The sequence below is a fragment of the Diceros bicornis genome, chromosome 24 (genome assembly GCF_020826845.1).
Source record: "Diceros bicornis minor isolate mBicDic1 chromosome 24, mDicBic1.mat.cur, whole genome shotgun sequence".
Taxonomy (NCBI): Eukaryota; Metazoa; Chordata; class Mammalia; order Perissodactyla; family Rhinocerotidae; genus Diceros; species Diceros bicornis.
This window is the reverse complement of record NC_080763.1, coordinates 48,527,404-48,551,072: the sequence shown is the minus strand read 5'-3', so window position 1 is coordinate 48,551,072 and position 23,669 is coordinate 48,527,404. Positions and strand designations below refer to the sequence as shown.

Sequence of the window (23,669 nt, the reverse complement as noted above, 5' to 3'; positions counted from 1 at the left end):
CAGCAACTAGAGGGATGTGCAGCTATGACATACAACTATCTACTGGGGCTTTGAGGGGAAAAATAAATAAATAAATAAAATCTTTTAAAAAAATAAAAAATTTAAAAAATAAATAAATAAATAAAAGCAACGTGGGATCCTGGGACAGAAGAGAGACATCAGGAAAAACCAGTGAGATCCAAATAAACTGAGGTTTAGTTAATAGCAATATACCAATGTTCGTTTCTTAGTTCTGACAGTTTTTTTAAGCGCTACAGAGTAAGTGTTAACTGTAGAATCTAGGTGATGGATATACGGGTATTCCACAAAATGCTTTCAACTGTTATGTTCTTTTGAAATACTGTCATTTAAAAAGTTGGAAAAAAAGAAGTGCTCCATTTTCATGGCCATCAGTGGCCCCCCTCTGACATAATTAGATTTGACAAAGTATGTCTTCTTAGGTTAGGTGAAACCTAGTCAGCCAGCTCATTTTAGAGGAGACCACTGTTTACTTTAACATTACAAATGTTTTTAATAAACGTCAAACTCCTACACAGAGCAATATGGCAGTGTCCATCAAAATGACAAATGCATATATCCTCTGACCCAGCCATTCCACCACCAGGAACTTATATTTAGGAAGGCACACACAGAAGTCCTCAACAGGGGCGTTTTACTTCCCAGGGATGTCTAAAAACATTTTTGGTTGTCACAAGAGGGGAGGGGGAGCCCTACCTGCATCTAGTGGGTCAAGGCCAGGATGCTGCTAAACACCCTACAGCGCACAGGACGGCCCCCAGCACACAGAACTATCTGCCCCAAATGTCAACAGTGCTGAGGCTGAGAAACCCTGGCCTACAGGACACACTTGACATGTGTGCAAAGTTGTTCTCTGTAGCATAATTTTTCATAAAAAAAGCCCAGAAACTTGGAGATGAGTTCAAATAAAAAATGGTATATTCACATGAAGGAATGTTATGAGCTCTAAACAGAGAATGAAGAAACTACATACTGATATGAAAAGAAGTGACTACGGAAGTGAAAAGAGCAAGGGCACGTAGAACAATGCCACGTCTGTGAAGGAGACACAGCACATCCCTACTTGCTTGCAGAGCCGTAGAAGGACATAACAACAATGGCTGCCTCTCGTTAGGAGAGGAGCTGGGCAGAGATAGGACAGGAGTAGGAAGAAGATCTTTTACAGCTGCTTATACTTTTCATTTTCAAATCCCGTAAATGTATTACCCATATTAAATTAACTGTGACTTTTCATAAGAATATATTATCACAGTTCCTCACTGTTACAATACAATCCTCCTTCAGTTTAGATCAATACAACTTACAGTAGAAAATTTGTTTAATCAAAATAAAATTTGAAATAAAATTACCTCCCACACCCACGTGACTCTACAATTTTGTAGCTGACTAAAATCTCACATTTTATTTTTCATCATCAACAAAGTATGCAACCAGCCCCAATCATTTTCACAGGGATATACAATGTGAGCGTTTACTACATTCACAGATCAGAACTATAAACCCAGGAGTTTCCTGCCTCTTATTCTTCTCTAGTCCTGATCCACACCACCTCTCTTCTCTGATTTCAAGCTCCAGTAGAGCCTTGCAATCGTAGCTAATGAATGCCAGTTTCATCCAACATAAAAGTTGAGTCACTATAAAAGAAACAATGGGGGCCAGCCCGGTGGCGCAAGCAGTTAAGTGCGCGCGCTCCGCTGCGGCCCAGGGTTCACTGGTTCGGATCCTGGGCGCGCACCAACGCACTGTTTGGCAAGCCATGCTGTGGTGGCATCCCATATAAAGTGGAGGAAGATGGGCACGGATGTCAGCCCAGGGCCAGTCTTCCTCAGCAAAAAAAGAGGAGGATTGGCAGATGTTAGCACAGGGCTGATCTCCTCACAAAAGAAAAAAAAAGAGAAACAATGCATTCCAACAAACCCTGCTGTGATGAACATGCTCCAAATCATTAAGATAATACTCTTCAATTGCATAGGGCTTTCCTTCCACTTCAAAAATATATGCAGGGTTCATCTTGTTCTGAACAGGAACAGCAAAGTAATCCGCAAAATCTTTACAGTTGATGGTGGCTGACATCAGGACTACCTATAGAGTAAGAGAAACCATTAAAATAAACAAAATAATGATAATAATAACTGATTTAATAACTTCTGAAACTTCAATAGAATATGCTGATTTAATCTCTAGTGTAATACAAATTATTGCAGTTTTAACAATACTCAGAAATAACAACTTTTACTATTTCTCTTCAATTATTTTATCAAGTGAGAAACTACATATCTCCAATACAGCTAAGTCATAACCATTTATCTAAAAACAAACTTTGCATCATAAAACTAATTTAAAACAGAATAAGTTACTAGATATTGTGTTCCAGAAAAATGAGGCAGTGAAGCAGCAAAGATGAAGACAAGACAGCCAGAAAACCTTGGCGCTAGGCCAAGAATCTGGAGCAGTCTTAGGACAACAGCTGTGCAGCAGCAGGGAGGAACCAGTCCAGACCAGAGCAGAACAGAGAAGGCTCAGGGACTGACTGCAGGCTTCAGCTTTGCCAAAAAGCAAATATGGGATGATACCCTTAAGAAACTCAGCCACGAATGCCAGGGGCAGCATCCATAGCACAGCAGATGTGCCCTGGAGGAGGCGGCAGCATTACGAAGGATCTGCACCATTCACCAGTCTCCGAAATGCTAAGCAGTAGGTAAACACAGCTATCTACAGCCTGCTGACCACTCACTGCATCCGGCAATTTTAGGATTTCTGTAGTGTAAATCTTGCCAGAAAAGCAAACTATAGGCATTATCAGTACAGTTACTGAATAAACAAAATATCTGTATTTTCTCCTTTGATGTTAGATACAAATGGTAAAAACCATATTGACCAGAACTCACTTTGAATGAGACGCCTGAAGGAAGGCTCTGAGAAGCCACTTGGCGAGTAAGAGTGGCCCCCCTGGGGCACACCCAGTCACAGGAAGTGATCCTCAACTATCTTCTAAGGACCAGTGAGGTTAGCCAACTGCAGGGCTTTTGTTCTGTTGAGGCAGCATGCAGACATAAGGCCAAATCTAGACTGCTCAAGGCAGCAAAGATTTAGCTTCACCACCAGCCTCGTCATCCTGCGCCCTCCCCCAGGCAGATCAGCCTCTCCTCCAAACCGACATCTCGGCAGCCTGCCCAAGACGCTTGTTCAGGGTGGGCCTGGGCTGAGTCTGGTCAGCCAGCAGTGACAGCAGGGTCACTGGGCTGGGGGATGGCACGGATCCAGGGACCTCTAAAGGTTTAGGTGGGGAGAGGAAGGGGAGACTTTAAGGCCCATCTGCCTATGCTCCTGCATCTAAGTCTCTGACAGCAGCTCTCTTTTTAAAAAAGAGATAATAATAAAAAAAATTTTTTTGAAAGTTTCATAAAACTTATTCCTAAACCATCTAGAACTTGATTTCTAATTTCCTGGCCCAACTACATACATTATATAAGGTTCTATATTTAGAACATATTCTGCTTCATATACTTTTTAATAAATCATGAAAATACTGAAACTGACAAACCATTTCCTACCACTGCTACAATAAGTACCAAACTCCTGACCACCATTTTCAGCAGTGTGGTAGATTTTTCTAAATTCACCAACACTCTTAACTCTCTCTACTACTGAAAAACTAAAAAAACATGTAATCAAGTCATTATCTTAGAGTAAAAAAGAAGAGTCTTAAAATGACAATCAAGAAAGGCCCTGATATGTTCAACAATCCTCAATGCCATCTTTAAGTTAAAATTCCAGAAAGGAATGAAATAGCCAAATTCTCTCATTCATTTTACAGTCATCTCAAGCAATAAGACAACTTACTGCAAATTTCAGGTTCCATTTATTTAGTGCCCACCAGGTAAGAATGTGAACATTCTAAGGCTGGGGGTGGGGAAGAGGAGAAGAAATGTTTCCCTAAACGAATAAACAGATAAAACACTTGAAGGCAAAATATTTGATGATTTAAAAAACAATTGTTTTCCATTGCCAGTAAATCCTCTCGCAATCCCTTTACATAATGATGTGCACATCCCAATCACTGCTACCTTTTATAAAGCTGTTTCCAGAAGACCTCCAGTAAGCATAGTTGGACAGACCCAGCTATGGGTGGATCGCATAATTATTATAAATCCTTCGTTATTTTGGCCTAGTTCATGCCTTTCTTTTTGTTCAAGTTAAGATGTAAACAATATTTACCATTCCCATGGACTTTCAGTTAACTCATAACTTAAGTCTCTAAAATAGCAATGCATGTAACTGTTCCCATACTTTAATGTGCCTTCGTGCTATTTTTAAAACAGAGGTTGCAAAGATATTCACGTACCTTTAAATTGCGGTACTTATTCAACTAAAAGCAGTGCTCTGATACCCAGCATTTCATTATTGTCAACTATTATTAGATCATTTTCTGAGGCCTGGAGAAAATTTTAGAATTTAATGCAACATAATAACCAAAAAGTATTCCATACTCTGGTCCTAAGACAATGCCCTTTAGCCAGCTTCCTAGCAAGATTTGGAATACTACACATGACAGTGAATTTTAGGAGTCACTGCTTTCAACTGTTTCTGTTAAAATAAGAGAAACAGGGGCCGGCCCAGTGGCACAAGCGGTTAAGTGTGTGTGCTCCGCTGCAGCGGCCCGGGGTTCGCCGGTTCGGGTCCTGGACACGCACTGATGCACCACTTGTCAAGCCACGCTGTGGCGGCATTCCATATAAAGTGAAAGAAGATGGGCGTGGTTAGCCCAGGGCCAGTCTTCCTCACAAAAAAAAAATAAAATAAGAGAAACAAAACTAAATAATAAATCTTAACCCTAAATATTTCTGTTACTCATGAAATCAAATTTACCTTCACAAAACGTGAATTTGTTCTTAAAAGTTTGCGGACTACCAACAACAGGAAATCCATTTCTTCAGTACGTTCATGGACCTACAAAATAAAAAAGGGGGCACCCCCACATGGCATCAAGCACCGCACACATCACTGCTGACTGAGCAGAGGGAAAGGGGGTTACTGGTGCCCCTAGGACACTGGGGACAAAGCAGCTCTCTGTAATGGCAGTTCCTCAAGGACTGGTATTACTCCTGGTTAAGAAGATGCAAAGAACATCAGCTCACAAACCAAAGAGCACAAAAGAGGCCCTTGGTGCTTCTCTCCGGGACCCTGCTGGCACTGGAACAGAGTACTATTTAGTATTCTTGGCCCTGCCCACTCAATGCCAATGGTGCTCTTAGGCACTGTGACAACCAAAATCATCTCCACCATCCCCAGCACAGAAAACCACTGAAACAACCTCCCTATACCACCCCTTGCCTACCACACACCTCTGCACAGCCTCCAGCTAGACTGTTATTTCAGCACATACGTACAGGGCAGAAGCTGTGCCCGGGCAGCATGTGTTTTGTGATGCGGAGGACTGCAGTTCCCAAGAGTGGGCAGGGTTGGCCCTGGAAACGCTGGATCAGTCAAAAGCACGTAAAGCAGGGGCTGCCCTGGTGGCGCAAGCGGTTAAGTGCACATGCTCCGCTGCGGCAGCCTGGGGTTCACAGGTTCGGATCCCGGGCACGCACTGACACACCACTTGTCAAGCCATGCTGTGGCAGCATCCCATATAAAGTAGAGGAAGATGGGCACAGATGGTAGCCCAAAGCCAGTCTTCCTCAGCAAAAAAGAGGAGGATTGGCATGGATGTTAGCACAGGGCTGGTCCTCCTCACAAAAAAATAAAAAATAAGCAGGTAAAGCAGAACTAGGTTAGGAGCTGCAGGAGCACTCGGGGAGAGCGTGGCTTCACAGCCCTCCTCAGACAGAGACCTTCCGGGCTCAGCCAACCCAAGGACCTCCAGCTCCCCCAGCCTCCCCACCCTGCCCCACCCCAGAGCCAGCTAGGGCACAGGTGGCTACTTTTCCACCACTTGGTCAGGATACCTCAATGCACAAGGGGACAGTGAGATTCTATTCGGGGACATTTCTCTGTCAAAGTGAAGATTAGCTACTGAGTGTGAAGGAGGGAGAAGTTTTCTCAGTGTGAAAAGCCTGATCATTTAGTCTGCAGCCAATGCCATTCCGGTCCTACTATCTTCTTCACTCCCCACTGACGCAGAAGCGTAGGGAAGGAGTATAGAGAAAAGAAGAGAAAAAACCAGTAGCAGAAAAGTATTTCACGTTCATGTACAACGGCTGGAAATCCTAATAGACAGCACTATAAATCTAATTCTTATTCATTCTATCATCAGACTCCCTCACACTTCCTCAACACAAACCTTCTGTCTCTGACTTGAGGAAGAAAAATAAAAGCTATCCTCAGTGAAGACCCCAAAACGATGTCGCCTCAGCATTCAGACCCCCACCTCCTCCACACTCGGACTTTACACAACCTGGCTTCTCCCCGGCTCTTGTGGTCAGCCCTGCCTCCGCCTCCCGCCCTGAGGACCCCACTAGCCCCTCTATCTCCAGGATCCACCTCCCGCCCTGAGGACCCCACTAGCCCCTCTATCTCCAGGATCCCCAGAGGCTCTCTCCGTAGCACATGAATACACATCCCTCAGGAGGCACCTGTCTCCCCAGGAGAGTGGCTGAGAGCAGAAACTACGACTTATCTGTCTTTATAACCTCAGCACCTAATGAGGCAGGTACTCGAAAAACCTTTATTGAATAAATGATTTACCTGAAGCTAGTTTATTCTTTTTCAACAGCTAAGAAGTTAAAAACATTATCATTCCATTTTCAACTGCGTGGTCTCCTTCAACTTCTGCTCTTAGATTTCTTTTGAAATTCAGATCAGACCACACAATAGGAACAATACTGCTTGTAAACCTAAAACTTCAGGTGTATCCAAGCTATTCATTTCTTAAGCAAATAATTATTAGAGCGCCTCCTAGCCGCTGGGATACATGGTAGAGTGGGAAGTTCTATCAAAGAGACAAGACAGTTCTCTTCGAGCTACCTCTCCCTCGTAGGGCACACTCTTGCAGAGAGGAGCCAACTTTTGTTCAACTATTATGGTGCAGCTTCAGGAATGATGCAGTGTGGATGGGTATGTCCGAGTCACTCGTGTATGTGTGTGCAAAGCAGCCTACTTGGCCAGTCAGAAGGATCAGCGGGAGAGCTCCAGAGTAAACCAGCCAGGGTGAACTCTGCGGCACCATCTGCTATGCGGAGCCCTCAGTAACAGGCTCAATAAACGGTACTGACTGTGGCCTTTATAATACCACCTTTGGGTATACCGCCTATTAAATTTGAATTTCATCTCTACCTAATCTAAAGACGCTCAAAATTGCCAAAAGCCAAAGAAAAATTCTGAACCATAGTGTACGTCACATATCTTGTGAAGAATAACAACAAATCATTTTTCCACCTTCTACTCTCCTGAACAACCCACAGCAATTTAAAACCAAGGAAATGTACACAGATCGCAAGTGCACCCACTCAGCTTTACTGCAGGATGTTTCAGAATTACTAATGACATGGCAAGAGAGTAGAGAGACCTTACGCTAAACGGCTGCCCAGATGGTTTCGGTTTAGCCTCTATCAGGCACTCCAGCCCCATCTTACAACCTCCCACAAATCCTATTTATTTGCTGAAGTTTCTAATTTCTTGAGAAATCAGTAAAGTCTCTCAAGGCATAATCATTGATCACGTTTAAAACTCAGAGTTTGGAGTGGAGGCATTTCCAAAACTCCAGGGAAAGTTGTTTGAACCTAACATCCCCCCACCTCAAAAAATTCTTGCTAAAATACAAGCAAAATCAATGAACTATTCCATCCTTACTGAGAAAAGTCTGGAAAGCTAAAACTGGCACAAACAAAGGGTTCACAATACTTAGAGTTTTTTTTAGAAAGGTGAATAAATCAACATCTTATATTTATTGGGTTTTTGGTAAAGATACTGTCCTTGTTTTATTAGATAGAAAGTACCTGTAAGGTGCTAAAAATACCTACATACAATTAAATTAACTAGACAGTTAACTAAATTAACTATCTGATGTGGCTAACACTCTAAACCAGGGACTGACAAACTTTTCCTACAAAAGGCCAGAAAATAAATATTTCAAGCTTTGCAGAACATACAGTCTCTGTCACAACTACTCATCTCTTCTGTTGTAGCACAGCAGCAACCATAAACAAATGAGAAAACTGTGTTCCAATAAAACTTTATTACAAGGAGAGGTGCCAAATTTGGCCTGAGGGTTGTAGTCTGCCAACCCCTGCTCTACAGAAGGAATCTTTCCATAGTCCTCAACCTCTCCACCCCCATTTTGGAACAAAGAGCAAAAAATAAAAACAGAAAATCAACATTCCTAAGTAGAATAAGCACATATAGACCCCAGGTACTTTATGACACTTTACAAGTAGACAACACTTACAGTAACTTGCACTGTATTCTCTTGTAAAATAAGAACACGAACATAAGAGCAGAGCTATGTAAAACAAGCACTTACTTCATCAATGAAGACATGTGTGAACTCCATCAAACTCTTGGCACTAACTATTTTTTGAAGCAGGACTCCCGTTGTCATATAAATTAACTTAGTGTCTTCCGTTGCTATTTTCTCCAACCCTACCTAAAATTGGGGAAGAAAAAGAGAAAGGAGAAAATTTTCAGGTTTCAATGGCACGCATTTAACTACCAAACCAGTCTATGTCCATTTTATCATAGAGGTAAGAAGGGGAATAAAAAATTATTGTATATCACAAAAAATATGGGATCCAAATTAAAACTGAAGTTAAGCTGATTTTTTTTCTTCTCTTTTTTTTTTGGTGGGGGGAGAGTTTGGCTTATCTAGTCATTCTATCTATATCATTTTTACGTTAAGTGAATTGTGTACAAAGACATCTTCTACGTACAAAAATATAAATGAAAGGATAAAATTATAAAAGCCTGAGTCTGAGAATTCTCACTTCTTTCCTATTCAACTGGGAAAGGAATTAAAGTTATTTCCAAGAAACTCAGAGTTGCACTATTTTTAAAAGTATGCCATAGTCCTGCTTGATAAGCAACTGGCTCTATAAGCAACAATTATCCAACAGAAAATAATCACGTCCTATCATCAACCTACATAGAATAAAAAACCAACAAGGAGAGAGATGATTCTCTCTGTCTCACCTGATAGCCCACCAAACCCCCCAAAGTCCAGGCGCGCTCTTTACTAATCCACCTGGCGATGCTGCTGGCCCCTATCTTCCGGGGCTGGGTAACAACAATGTTGCAGTAGGTAGAGCGTTGAATGTAATGATCCAAGATGTACTGTGGGAGCTGAGTACTTTTACCACTCCCTGTGGCACCGTGAATAATTACCACAGAATTACTTTCTATCAAAGAAATAACCTAGAATGTAGAAAAAAAATTCTTTCAAAATTGCTGCAAAATTAACAACAATGTAAAGTATTACCTATGAACCAAAAGCTTTATCCTAGGAAGACTTTCAGGATTTATTTTCCTTTCATCTTTAAAAGTTAAATTAATAACCATCTAAACATCACAAAAGAGAGCAAGAAGGTTCCACATGGTTGCTATGTTTAAAACCAATCTGACCACTATGAACAGTAACTGTTATGGCTATGGAAAAACCAGGCCAACTTCAGCTCTCTAGGTCTCAGTTTCTTCATCTATAAAAATAAAAATAACAAACTAGATTTCTATAGCTCTTGCTAAGTCTAAACTTATATTATTTTAAAATTTTAAAATAATTCTACTGCACATGAAATTCTGAGAAACATGAAAACACAGCTGTTATTACACTCAAGCGGTTTTTAAATTTCATTTGAAATTCTTCAGACACATTTTTAAACAATTCATTTCCACTGTCCCACTTACAGAATGAATGGAGCATTTTTAATTTTTTTCGCCCCCCCTAAAGCCCCAGCAGATAGTTGCATGTCACAGTTGCACATCCTTCTAGCTGCTGCATGTGGGACTCGGCCTCAGCATGGCCGGAGAAGTCGTGCGTCAGTGCACACCCGGGATCCGAACCCAGGCTGCCAGCAGCAGAGCGCGCACACTCAACTGCCAAGCCACAGGGCCGGCCCAAACAGAGCATTTTTAAAACTTCAATCCAATTCCTCCCCAACACTCCCCTACGTCCACCCCAAATTTATCTAAGCTCTTATCTCTCTAGCAATTGCTACGGTCAGGGAATACAAATCAACTTGACTATTGGTCTCTAAAAATTAATGAACTATATCTACTCTACAAAGTTGTGTGATTCAATCTAAAGCAAAATAAAAATTAAATTTGAAACATTTACACTTTTTGTTTTCTCTGTAACCACTTCTTCCACTAGTATACTTGACAAAAGTTTCAATATGCTTACTTTTAACCATGTTTAATAACACATAACTAATTAAAAACGTAATCATCCTGCCACTACATCTGGCCCAGCATTGTTCATAAAATGATATATCAATGATTGATCAAATCGATCACTAGGCAGAAAAACGAGCAAAAGCGTAAAGAAAACCCAATGAAATGCTGGAGAGTCCCGGGGCTCGGGTGCATTATTTGCATTATAAAAAGACTGGGCAGCGAGCTTCTTTCCATAAGCAGTTCTCCCAGGGATGAGCAGGTGTTTACTCACAGCTCTTCTAGGGGAGGGAAGACTAGACAACAAACTCAGTGTGAGGAGATGAGCTCAGGGGAAGGCTGAACAAATGAAGCACAGTCAAAGGAAGACCCTCAATGTGGTTACTGTATACAACCAGCTCCCATGCCCGACACACCCTCCACTGGCTGCCACAGGGTCTTGCACACGCCAGGTGTGCTCACCTGGCACCTCATCACTTTCAAACTACAAGCCAAAAGTGCTGAGCCTCGAGCATTTATTCAAACATCAAAATTACATTACAAAAAAAATAATTTTACCTCTTCCTTACATCGATTTATAGGCAAATCAGGATATTTATAAGTTGTCTCTGGGACGCAGGTAACATTGCTTAACTTAGCCAAAGGTGGCCTTGGACCTGGATTCAGAAAAAACAATACAATGCTATTTCTTATCTGAAAAAAGACAAAGTAAGCAACCCAGTGCTCTATCTAATCTCTATATACAGCATATATATGTACACATGCACAAATACAAAAATACATGTTCTACAGGCTAACAGTGCAAGCAGAAAATTTGCTTTGTACCCACTCTTAACAACTTATATAAGCTAAGCACATTCTTACCCCTCCTTCACAGCCATCAATGATGTGCTTAGTACTACCTTCTATGATAAAAGACCTGTAAAACACAGTACTCATCACTTGAAAATGGTACTAAAATGGTTAGCTTACAGAACAAACTTTTATTTGAAATTTCAATAGAACACACCAATTTGTTAAGTGTTCATTCCTTGCTACTAAAATAAATTGGTAGTAGACAACCAAACACAACTTACGAACTACCGCTATCATGAAAAGGGGCAATTTGAGTCTGATAATGACACACGATGTGGCGCTCTGATAGTCTGACCTATCCAACATCCTCTTATAAACAGATGCGCTACTCTCCAGCTATGCTACAAATTCTGGACCTCTGATCATCACTTGACAAACTGACATATCATCAAAATTCATGGGATACAAACTTTTCCTGGGAAATAATGTTTACTTCCAAAATCAATCAACTGTTAAGCCTCCCTGTCTCTCCTGAATGGTCGGACTGAGCTGGTTCTCCTCCCAGGTGTCTCTCCCCCACGCCCCACCCTTCCTTTTCCTCCCAGCCCTCACTCCTCTGCCCAACCTCTCCCCTCCACATTCTGTCATCATCCCTTCCCACCTGATTCACACATATCCAAGCTTTACTTGTGCTTGCCTACTTTTTTTCCCTACATATATTCTGAGTTTTGTAATTGGCCTAATAATATATAATTAAAATATGGCTATTTTCCTATATTTGAATCAAGGTGTGTAGTACCGGTTCTGAATTTTAAAAACAGAGGAGCCAGATCTGTTATAATCTCCCAAAGCAAAAGTGTCTTCTTTGTGGATAACTGTTCTTTCTAGGGCATCAGTGGCCACTGACTTAGGGGGAAAGTTCTCTAAGTCCTGCCCTGAATGGCTTTCTAATCCTCCAGTCAACCTTACTACTGACTGCCAAACTCTCTAAAACATGCATTTTCTTTCCATTATTATATCTCACTTTCCTTCCACTACTCCTTTCAGCTTTAAAAAAAAACACAATCACTGATGTCTTCCTGTTTTCCCAATTGATATACTTATTCCCAGTCTCACCCCTTCTAGGAGCACTCTCAGCTAGAGTCCTTAAAACTAACCACACTACCTTCAAAACACTGAGTTTCAGCAAAATTCAATGTGTGGCAGTTCCTAACTTACAAATGGTTCCAACATTTCATTAAATTATTTGGAACTCCAAATGGCAGCTGAGGACGCAGGCCAGCCCACAAATATAAGAACTGAGATAATATATACACAAATTGGGAAAAAACAAACATATACCTTCCCATTCTTAACGCTGGTAGGTTCATCAATCGATAATAGGCCTTTTTAACGTAATATGTTAAGGGGTGAGAATCCATGCAGCCCTGTGAGTGAGGACAGACAGGGGACACTGCTGGGAGACGGAGGGAGGGAGAAGCAGTGGGGACAACGGGAGTGAGGGGCTCTGGGACGAGCTCTGCAAAGGGGAGAGGTGACAGACTCCTTTAGAAAAACAAAAAGGCAGCAGCTGTATTTTTTGCTGAGAGACTTTAAGCCCAGATTCAGTGCTGCTACACGAAACGGTACTCTGTGACAACACTGATGTGACTTACATTCCTTGATTACATGCATTTTGAAGGTTGCGACTTAAAGACAAATTTTACACGAAAAAAATTCCAAAAGTCCTAACAGTACTGTCTAAACCCTAGCCCTTCCTCCATGTAACACAAAACACAGTCTGACATTTTTAGGTCACTGGCTGAAGCAGACCCAGCACAAATCAGGTCCTGCCTCCATGTCTACCGCCAGAGGGAGGACAGGAAACCAAAGAGAGAGATGTTCACGGCCGTCCGCTCTTTCATCTGTGCATCAGCAGGAAAATCAAAGGTAGGTGACCAGGAAAGCATCATGGTTAAGTTCTCAAAGAAAATGGATAATTAAAGGCAAATCAACAAACTACATATGGCAAAGTGTAATCCAAAAGTGACATGAGAAATATCTCAACCCCAAAATTTGTTATTTTTAGTTTCCTGTTATCGCTTTATCCTAAATTATTAACATTAAAATATTTTACATGAACTGGAAAAAACTGGAAACCATAAAAAAATGCTAGTTTCTCTCCACTAAGCCACCCCACTATATCACCATCAACCAAATATAAAATCTAACGAAAAATTTCAGCTGTTAGGGGTTCCAGACAGTATATAATGGATTTTAACTGGAGAACACAATAATATTTATCTTAAAATCTAGACACTGTACATTATAGAAAATAAGTTTAATTACTGTATTACTGATTTAACTATAAAGTTAAATCTTCAAAATAAACAATTATATATCATTTTATCCAAGTATGGGATGGTATTATGATTACAAAATTAACTTAACTTGAATGTTTCCCTTTTCAGTTATATATTCCACATAGGCTATTCTCTTAAAACCGGGAGAAACACTGTAAGGGGGATGAAAACAACCACTGAAAATATCACCAAATTAAAAGGGAGGCAGCATCGCAGCATTTAATCACAACCTAAAGACACCATCCCAGGACAAATTCAAAACTGTCACACAAAAGCATCAGAAACCTTGTAGGAGTCCACAATTTGGAACCAGGCTCAAGCTGTTAGGAAATGCTATTAAGTCTCAATTTTTTTAAGTGATTCAGCTTTAACTATATAAAATGATTCTAATGTAATCTATAGAAATTCACTGCATGTGTGTTCTGGGATTTCTATTTAGAAATAATTTTTAAAAACACTTACATAGATGAAATGGCACCTCTATCACCCCAAAATTGAAAGTATTTTGAATCAAAGTATTTTACAACTGGATAAAACAGAATGTTCATGTTGAAACCTGTGGTTCTGGACTGGAATTAGAGGTATCGGTGTGATGTCATGGTTTTAATATAAACATAGAAACAGAAATAGGTCTGTGTACACACACACACACACACGTATGATAACCTCATCTCTCTTCTTCAGTGCTCCAAAGGCACTTCAGCACTTCACAATGTGGAGCAGCACCAGCACCTCCCTGCCTCCCATGGCCCCTTCTCTCTCACATCCACACCCAACACATCACCAGGTCCTGTCAGATGAGTCCCCTGACCAGCTTGGCTCCCCAGCTTCACTGCCATCCCCTAGTCATTGCCATCGAGTCTCTCCTGGACTAGTGGGACTCCTCCCAACTCTTCTCCTCAAGTCGGCTCTAGCCCCTCCAATCCATTCCCTCCAATATGACCAGAGTGGTCTTCTCAAAACACAAATCTAATCACATGACATTCCTCTCCTCCCTTCACATTCATCCCAAGAAAAACCTAGAATATTTAAAGTTTCCCAATGCTCTGAATATTAAGACCAAAATTCTTAGTTATGGCCCATGGCCATTACTACTCACGCCTCTATCTCATCCAGCCTCAACCAATACAACTGTATTAGTTTTCTATTGCTGCTGTAACAAATTACCAGAAATTTAGTGGCTTAAAACAACATACATTTATTCTCTTACAGTTCTGCAAGTCAGAAGTCCAAAACCAATCTCACTGGGCTAAGATCAAGATGTTGGCACAGCTGGTTTCTTCTGGAGGGACGGTCTGTAAGGAAGAATCCGTTTCCGTCCCTTTTCAGCTTCTAGAAGTCGCCTGCATTCCTTGGCTCATGGCCCCTTTCTCACATCACTCCAACCTATGTCTATTCTATTGTCACATCCCCTACTACCAGCTCTGATCCTCTTCTGCCTCCCTCTTAGAAGAGCCCTGTGATTGCAGTGGGTCCACCTGGACAATCTCCCCATCTCAAGCTCTTTAACTTAGAGCTGCAAAGTTCCTTTTACCACATAAGGTAACACATTCATAGGTTCTGGGGATTTGGAATGTGGACCTCTTTGGGGGGTTATTAATTCAGCCTACAACTGACCCTGCCCAGGCCCACCCATGGCCACTCTAGACTCCCTAGCATGCTGGCCCTCTTTCAGGGCTGGAGCCCCATGCTTTCTCCCACCACAGGCTCTATGCACACATTTTCCCGTCCACCCTGATCCCATACTGCCCAGTAACTTCTATTCATCCTCCAGCTCCAAGCTCAACTGTTACTTTCCTGATATCCCAACTCAACTCAGAAACCCTTGTCTTAGGCCCCAGAGAGCTGCCTTTCAGAGGATTTACCTCCAAAAGCAATTCTCTGTGTAGCTACGTGATGAAACAATAATCTTCGTACGAGGAGGGACCAGGTCTTCTCACCTATCATACTCTCACTGTCTCATGCAGTCCCTGGCACACACCTTGATAAACACTGGTCATTGAATGAATCCTCCAACTGCAGCCAAAGCTATAATTTATGTGAGTGTCTAGTGAAAAGCTCCAAATATATTAAGATGTCAGGGACAGAGAAAGAAAATAGCAGTTTCGAATGTGAATCCAAATCAAAAGTTACAAGAGCAGACACTTTGAATTGCAGGCATTCATTTGTAATCTAGCTACTTCCAAACAGAGGCAATCCCATATGGCATGCTCCAGGACCAGCAGGTGGTGTGCGCTGGGTTTGTGTGTGTGCCCCAGGGCCACTATATACAAATGTAACAAGAGAGATCACATCATTTGTCACCTGAAAATTAATATGCTTCCCCAAATGGAAATATTAGATGATGGATGTCCTTCCACAATAACACATACAGCTATTTCATGCTTCTATTAAAGTTGCAGAGTACTCTACTATACAGATAAAACCACCAATCCTCTGCTACTGACATTTAAGAGGCTTCTAAGGCTTCCCACAGATAAGCAACAATGTAGTAAACATTCTTATACGTATAACTTTGTACTTTTCTTGGCATAAGTATAAATTGGATCAAAGAACACGCACATTTTGAACTATCACTTCTGATAATAATGTACTGGGTTGTTCAGACAAATATTTCTCCAGAGGGCAACTAAAGATGCTAGGTGAAATACACAAACATCATCTTAAAAGAACTGAAGGGTCAATGAGATAGTGAGGAAACACCAGGCTGAAGTCTATAAAAGGCAAGAACACAGGGAGGAAGGCAAAGAACTCAAAGCTAGTTTTACTTTAAGGTGAAAGACAGACAATGAGAAATTAACCTGAATACAGTACAGTGGCAAAAAAAAAATGAAAAGTAAAAAACTAAATGAAAGAGTGGAGTACAGATAATGGCTCAGAATTTTCCAGAACTGATGAAAGATACCAACACTCTATATTGTCAAGAAGCCCAAATAAATCCCCAGAAGGATAAGGATTAATGTACTATTATTATGGACTGTATTTCATAATTTTTAAAAAGGCTGAAAAAGAAAAGTATTACTCTAACCCCAACTTCTGTCCCTAAGTCTGAGCATATGTACCCAGGGCAGAAGGACAGGAAGCAGAGCTTCCTGGCTGAATTGCTAAGAAGTCTGATATACATAACCCTTTATAAAGCAAAGACTCAAAAGCTGACTTCTACTATATGAATAGGGCCTGATGCTAATAAGAATCAGCTCAGAAAAAGAAAACTGCATACTCAAAGAAAGTAACTAGCTTAATTCAAATTCTGAACAGGTGACCCTTGGGGGGAGGAGGCATTAAGAAGGTCCTTTTATCTTTTATTTTATACATTTATGCATTGTTTAAAACTTTGTTTTAACATGTTTATTGTAAAAAAAAAAAAACTATAATTATTTTTAAATAAAAATTTTACGTAATTCTAATTAATAGTAAAGTAAGGAACCACTACTAGTCTTCCAAAGAACAGACTTTTTAGGAACTATATTTAAAAGAGAAAAAAATGAGCAATTTACAACCTACCATATATTCGTGCCCCCAAAAAAATCCCGAATTTACAAGCAGTATGGATTCTTTATTGACCAAAGTACTACATTTCTTAAAGACTTTTAGGCATTTAACATTTTAACATGTGAACAACTCACACATCATTTTTTACGATATTTAAATACTTGTTTACCTGGCCCAGTGGTGGACTGATCACTGCCATACATATCAAAATCTTGCGCTTCAAGCTGTCTGTATTTGTTAATATACTCCATTTCTGAGCTCTTGTGCCTAAGTGGCCTGCAAAGAATACTAAAAGTTAGTATATTGTTTCCGAAAAGCCAAGAAATCCCCATGTGCTAGAGGAATTCTTGAACAGTCACTTTTACACTGTCACAGAAGAAAAAATTAAAATGGTCAATAAACAAATGAAAATACGTTCAAATTCAGATAGTTGCCAAGTCGATGCAAATTAAAACAAAGAGAAACCGGGGCCAGCCCCATGGCTTAGCGGTTAAGTGCATGCGCTCTGCTACTGGCGGCCCGGGTTCGAATCCCAGGCGCGCACCGACACACCACTTCTCCAGCCATGCTGAGGCCGCATCCCACATACAGCAACTAGAAGGATGTGCAGCTATGACATACAACTATCTACTGGGGCTTTGGGGAAAAAAAAGAGGAGGACTGGCAATAGATGTTAGCTCAGAGCTGGTCTTCCTCAGCAAAAACAGGAGGATTAGCATGGCTGTTAGCTCAGGGCTGATCTTCCTCACAAAAAAACAAAAAAAACAAAGAGAAACCATTTTTTCATCCTTCAAATTGGCAAAAAGAACAAATATTCTTAGATCATAGGAAGAGGGTGATAAATGGTTATGAGCATTTATTCTGAAGGGCAATCTGCCAGTATCTATTAAAACTTATACACATCCTGCAAGTCAACACTTTTTCCCTTGGTATCTTCCTTAGAGCAATATTTGCACACGTAGACAAGGAAGCACGTGGAAGGACACGCACAAAAGCATTCATTCATTCAGCAAATACATACTGAACACCTGGTACATGCGAGGCACTGTCTTAGACACAGAGATACAGCAATAAGCCAAACAAAGTCCTTCCCCTCATGAAACTATCATTCTAGTGAAGGAGACAGATTTATATAAGATACTCATTAGTGATACAGAAGAAAAATAAAACAGGATAAGGGTATAAAGGATTCTAGGGAGGAAGGGTACCTTTTCATAATATTTGTAATAGTTAAAACCTGAAAAAAATGTCTGACAGAGGGACAAGCTAAATTATGGCATACTCTTACTTAATATGTATCATTTTTAAAGAATGCCACAGCTACACTCATACTAATAGATAAAAATGTCCAAAACATTACACGAAAAAAGACAATTGCAGCGTGATATGCAAAATTTGCTATCAATTATGTTTTTGTTACCAATGTCTAATTTAAATGCACTGCTCTCAGAGAAATGACTATATGATACCCATTCTTGAAATTTGAGGTTTAATTTAAGAAAATGCTATTTGCATTAAAATCTACTTTTGCCTGATATTAATAGTTGCATCGGGCCAGGCCCGTGGCTTAGCAGTTAAGTGCGCGCGCTCCGCTACTGGCGGCCTGGGTTCGGATCCCAGGCGCGCACTGACGCACCGCTTCTCCAGCCATGCTGAGGCCACGTCCCACATACAGCAACCAGAAGGATGTGCAGCTATGACATACAACTATCAACCAGGGCTTTGGGGAAAAATAAATAAATAAATAAAATTATTTAAAAAAAGAATAGTTGTATCAGCATTCTTTTGGTTACCGTTTGCCTGACATTTACTCATTAATTCACTCAACACATTAATAATTCAGGGCTGACTTCATGCCAGACACTGTCCTTAGCACTTTGGATAAAGCAGTTAGCAGACTGCCCTCACGGAACATACAGTCTAGCTGAGGAAGAGGAACACAGTGAAACATGGAATATGTTTGACAGTGATAAGTACACAGAGAAAAGGCAGAAGAGATGGGGTGAGGAGAGTTGCAATGTTAATAGGAGGATAAGTGACATTCAAGCAAACATCCGAAGAAAGTTAAGAGAAAGGCCATGCAGCTCTGTAAGCAGGAAGATCTCCTGACCCAGAACAGAAGAAAGCAGAAGCCCTGAGGCAAGTGAGCCAGGGAGAGGCGGGAGGCCCATGTGGCTCCAGCAGAGGGAGCCTGGAAGAGGTGGGGAGTGCCTAGAGGTACTGGAAAGAGCTGGAGTTCCCAGAGGAGGGGAGGGCGGGGTACTGGAGGACTGGCAGGGGTAATTATAAGGATTTTGGCTTTTGCTCTGAGTGAGATGGGTTTTGAGCATAGAGAAATAACAATATCTGACTCCTATTTTAACAGGATGGCTCTGACCAGGTGAAGGAGGGTGGGGTAACAGGGGCATAGACACAGCAGAAGCAGGGAGACCACCTAACAGACCACCACAATAACCAAGGCCAGAGACCATGCGGCTTAGATGAGAGAGGCAGCCGTGAAGTGGAGCCCACAGAATATGCTGACGTATTAGACCTGTGGCATGAAAAAACAGAAAAAGAAGAGTCAAGAATGATTCCAGAGTTCCAGTTTCTGGTAAGATCAAGTAAGCACATGGCATCTTGTGTCTCTCATGGAATGAAGCTGTCAACTCTGGACAGAATGCATCAGCAGCTATTTGAGGACTCTGAAAAGGAAACGGTAACAGGCAGACTGTGGAAGAAGACCAGAATTCAGAGCACCACCAAATCAGCGGCGAGTTTACCACTTTTTAACTGGTATCCCCTGACCTGAACTCGCCACAGTACAAAATGCAGAAGTGGGCACTGGCATAGACAGAGCACCCTGGAGAGCAGCTCTAGTTATGCCTCGGGCAGGAAAGGGGACTCTGAATGCTCCAAATGGGCAGTCACCAGTTTTTATTTTTCTTTTTTCCATTCTCTCATGTTCCAGGGGCAGCACGTACCTCAAACTCTGAGGGAGAACTCCCTCTCCAAGAGGGTGGGGCAAACCCTCACTGCCTTTTCTTTCTCTGTCTTCCCTCTGCTTGGCCAGGGATGTGGATGTAGGCGGATGCAGCTGCAGGAAGTGCATGGCAGAGCAGGGCAATAAAGCCCCAGCCTTCCGGCCAGAGGACCAAAAGCGGGGAGCCCCAGGGACAGGAAAGCACTTGGGAAATCGCAGACCCCTAAGGCCATTTATGAACAGCCGGGCACACCCCTGGGCTGGGCGTGCACACACTGACCGCACACAGCCCATCACAGACTTTGAGAATTGAGCTACAGAATGGCCACTAGGTGGCACAGTGCAGGACAGATCCAGATGGCACTGCAAAGGCTCTAAAACGCAATGGACCTTGAAACCACAGCCCACAGAAGCCTGCATTCTACACAGGATTTAAACAAGACCCAGAGCCCCATAACACAATATTTTAAATGCCCAGGATACACACCACAATTACTCAGCATACGAAGAACCAGGAAAATCTCCTGGGTGTAGCAATGACCACTTACTTTGGATACTGACTATCCAACATGGGGACAAAAAGAGCCTAACCCCCAACACCTCACAGCAATCTCAAATCAACTCAACACCCAAGTACTTATTTTCTGAAGCCTATAAAGCTAATATTCCTCTGCATGTATAACTTTGGAGTAGAGAAGGCCTTCTTAAACAAGAGCACAAAAAAGGAAAAGGAAAATATCAATAAACTTACCTAAATTATAATTTAAAACTTTTAAACAATGTCTATAAAGGTTAAAGAGCAAGAACAGCAGTCACTGGAAAGAACACTGCAGTACACAACACAGGAGGACACTGAGAAACCCTATAAATCAACAGGATATAAACAACCCCATAGAAATAGATTTTAACTTTAAAAACCACATGTATTAGTGTATTCTAAATATTTTAAAGAAGAAATAATATTGGTAAAAGAAATTTAACATCATAGTTTCTCCTCAAACGTTAACTACATCTTTAATCACCAAAAAAATAATAATAATCCAGAACTTTTAATTCAGTAGCAAAGGAATTAGAAACAGAAGGATATTAGTCTCCTTACAACAAAAAACCTTCCTTTAATTGCAATCAAATGCTGTACTATATAAGGAGGCCCCGACTGTAAATACATACAAGTTGTGCCTGGCTCCTTAGCTTGCCCTTCAAGATTCCAAAAATTTATCTTTCCAAACTTATCTTCTTATGTACTTCCTTACATATCTTAAAATTTTACATACACACAGACACATTATGAATGATATGGTCCTACTTGGAGTCTTATAAAATTTTATACTATTCAACTAACAAGATGTAGCCTGGAAAACTGTGACAACGACCAAAAAGAAACAGACCTAATTGCTTCATAGTTTAAGCTTTATGTCTTCCACACAAAATATCCTAATGAGGTTGCAATTCATTAGAAACAATTCATTTTTTTAACTTACTAAAATGTTCGATAAATAAAACCCAATGTGAACTTGGCTATACCCTGATAAATAGGAAGGGTTAATGCAAAGGTCCTTCCTTACCTTGATCTACAAACATTTATGTTCTCTATCCACATGGTATAGGAGAACTACTGTAATCAGAGAATGATATTTGGCCTCTATTTCAATCTCATAATCTCAGTAGATAGGGCAGAAAAAATAAAACATAATAATACAAGTAACACACCCTAAGTACCAGAAAAATTGGTTTACACTAATAAGATCAAAGGACGATGTACTGAATGTGAGCTGAGGTGGTAAGAAAAGTTCTGTGATGGTCAGACTTTAGCAATAGTCTCAATGCTAAGATAGGTATTAAATGAGTCAAGTGGAAGAGGGAGATTGCCTTCAAGAAGCTCTTTGTGTGGCTGGCTCATTGATCTTTAAGTCTCCACTCAAAGGACATCCCCTACCCAGAAAGGCCTTCCCTGACCTCCACATCTAACTGGAGGAGGCCTGGAGTATAGTATACCACCCCTGGCAATCCATGACCACCTTACTGGATGACTCGTGTACTCGTATTTGTCTTCCCACTAGAAGGCAGGCTCCAGGAGGGCAGAGACTAAGTCTGTCCTGTTCACTGCTGCATCCCCAGGCCCTAACCAGCCTCCAGGCCACGGCACAGTCAATAAACATCTGCTGAGTGACTGAAAGCCAGCAATTACAGTGGAAGACAAAGCAGAATCTAATCGGAAAAGATCAGAAAACAGGAAGAAAGAAGAGAGAACAAGAACACAGAGCAATCTCTCCATAAGTTTACCATGAAACATAAATAAAACCAGAGTTCAAAGGAACAGTAGGACCAAAGAAAAAAAGGTGACGTTCTCCCTCAGACAGAAGAAAAAAATTACTTGGAGTTTAAAAATTAGTTGGGCTCTGAAAAAGAAAATTACAATGTGTACACGGAAAAGACAGAAAATAAGCTCCTCAGAAGACAGAGTCAGTGTGACCAAAGCTGAAGGTCAGAGGAGCGTGGCAGCATCGGGGCAGTCAGGCCTGGCTGAAACAGAAGAGACTCTGGGGGAGAGCAAGAGAGAAAGCCGGGCAGGAAGGGATAATGCAAGACTGCAGGGGGCTTGAACAGAAATTTCGTTTATGTTCCGTATCCAATGTATTTCTGATATTTTTGTTACCATTTCAGAGGCAAAAAGTAAAAAAGTTAAAGCAATATCAAGAAGGTTATTCAAAAGAAGAAGCGGCAGGATTCATCATAACTTGAATAGAAAATCTGGGAGGATGGTTCTGTCATGATAAACATTACTCCTTTCCTTTTCATAGCACTAACTACAATGTAACGTGAAAACCTTCTAGTTGAAGATGATGAATCCTGACGCCTGGCTTTTTCTAATGTATAAGTAACAGGAGCTGTAGGATGACCACACACATCACTCTTTATCATGCATGACATGCAGGTCTGATGTAAACGATGTCTATTCATCATGGTTCATTTGAAGGAAAAAGTAACAGAAGAAAGAAATATTATACAGTAAAAAGAAAAGCCACTATATAGTCATTTAACACAGAAGTAAAGAGTAAAGACCCGTCTGCAGTTGAGCAGAAGACACAACATGTGAAATGTGAACAGAAAATTAGCACAGAAAGGACCATCACACAGCAGTACTTGCCCAAATAGTGCACGTAAATGTTTCACCTTCAGCTCCAAAAGAAAACACTAAAATGATTTTCTAATGAATTATAAGATTTTGTTTTGAACTTTGTATGTTCTTACATCTCTATTTTTTCCGGACCTTAATCTCTTATTGCCTTATTACCATCTTTTTAAAAAGATTATAAAGTATATTTTAAAGTTATCTACTTAAGCGTATATAACGTCCTCTAGCATTACAACTTGCTTAACTATAAAAATTTAACTACTACTTAGAAAAACAAAATGAGTACAAAATGTAACATTTACTAAATATTTCACACACAACTGATATCTGCATTCTTTGTCTATTTTGCTCAATTATAATGAGCCTTCTCAGAATGTATATTTTGCAAATAGTCAAACGTGATCTGTTTTTCCTGCTTTCATTAGAGGGGACAGTGACCTGGCTTCTAAACGGCCTGAAAGTTAAGCTGAAGAATAAAAGCAACGTGTTATTTTTAGAGCTCTACAGGCATAAAAATACAGCACTAAACTGTGACCCACAGCTATGCACAGCAGAGCATCACATCATGCGACAGTCTTCGCTTTAGCTGGGAGCGCATCTG

The 23,669-nt window shown here is 40.9% G+C and overlaps 1 protein-coding gene across 1 annotated transcript in view; it reads right to left on the bottom strand.

The window, feature by feature from the left end:
- TDRD9 (tudor domain containing 9) overlaps positions 1-23,669 on the bottom strand; it is a 121,271-nt gene that overhangs the window by 85,718 nt on the left and 11,884 nt on the right. Inside the window, exons 2-7 of the mRNA XM_058567826.1 lie at positions 17,140-17,258; positions 10,900-10,997; positions 9,145-9,366; positions 8,480-8,602; positions 4,888-4,968; positions 1,936-2,100 (exon numbers count right to left, since the gene is read on the bottom strand). Of these exons, the coding sequence (XP_058423809.1) occupies positions 1,936-2,100; positions 4,888-4,968; positions 8,480-8,602; positions 9,145-9,366; positions 10,900-10,997; positions 17,140-17,258 (808 nt within the window). The remainder of the gene's footprint in view (positions 1-1,935; positions 2,101-4,887; positions 4,969-8,479; positions 8,603-9,144; positions 9,367-10,899; positions 10,998-17,139; positions 17,259-23,669) is intronic.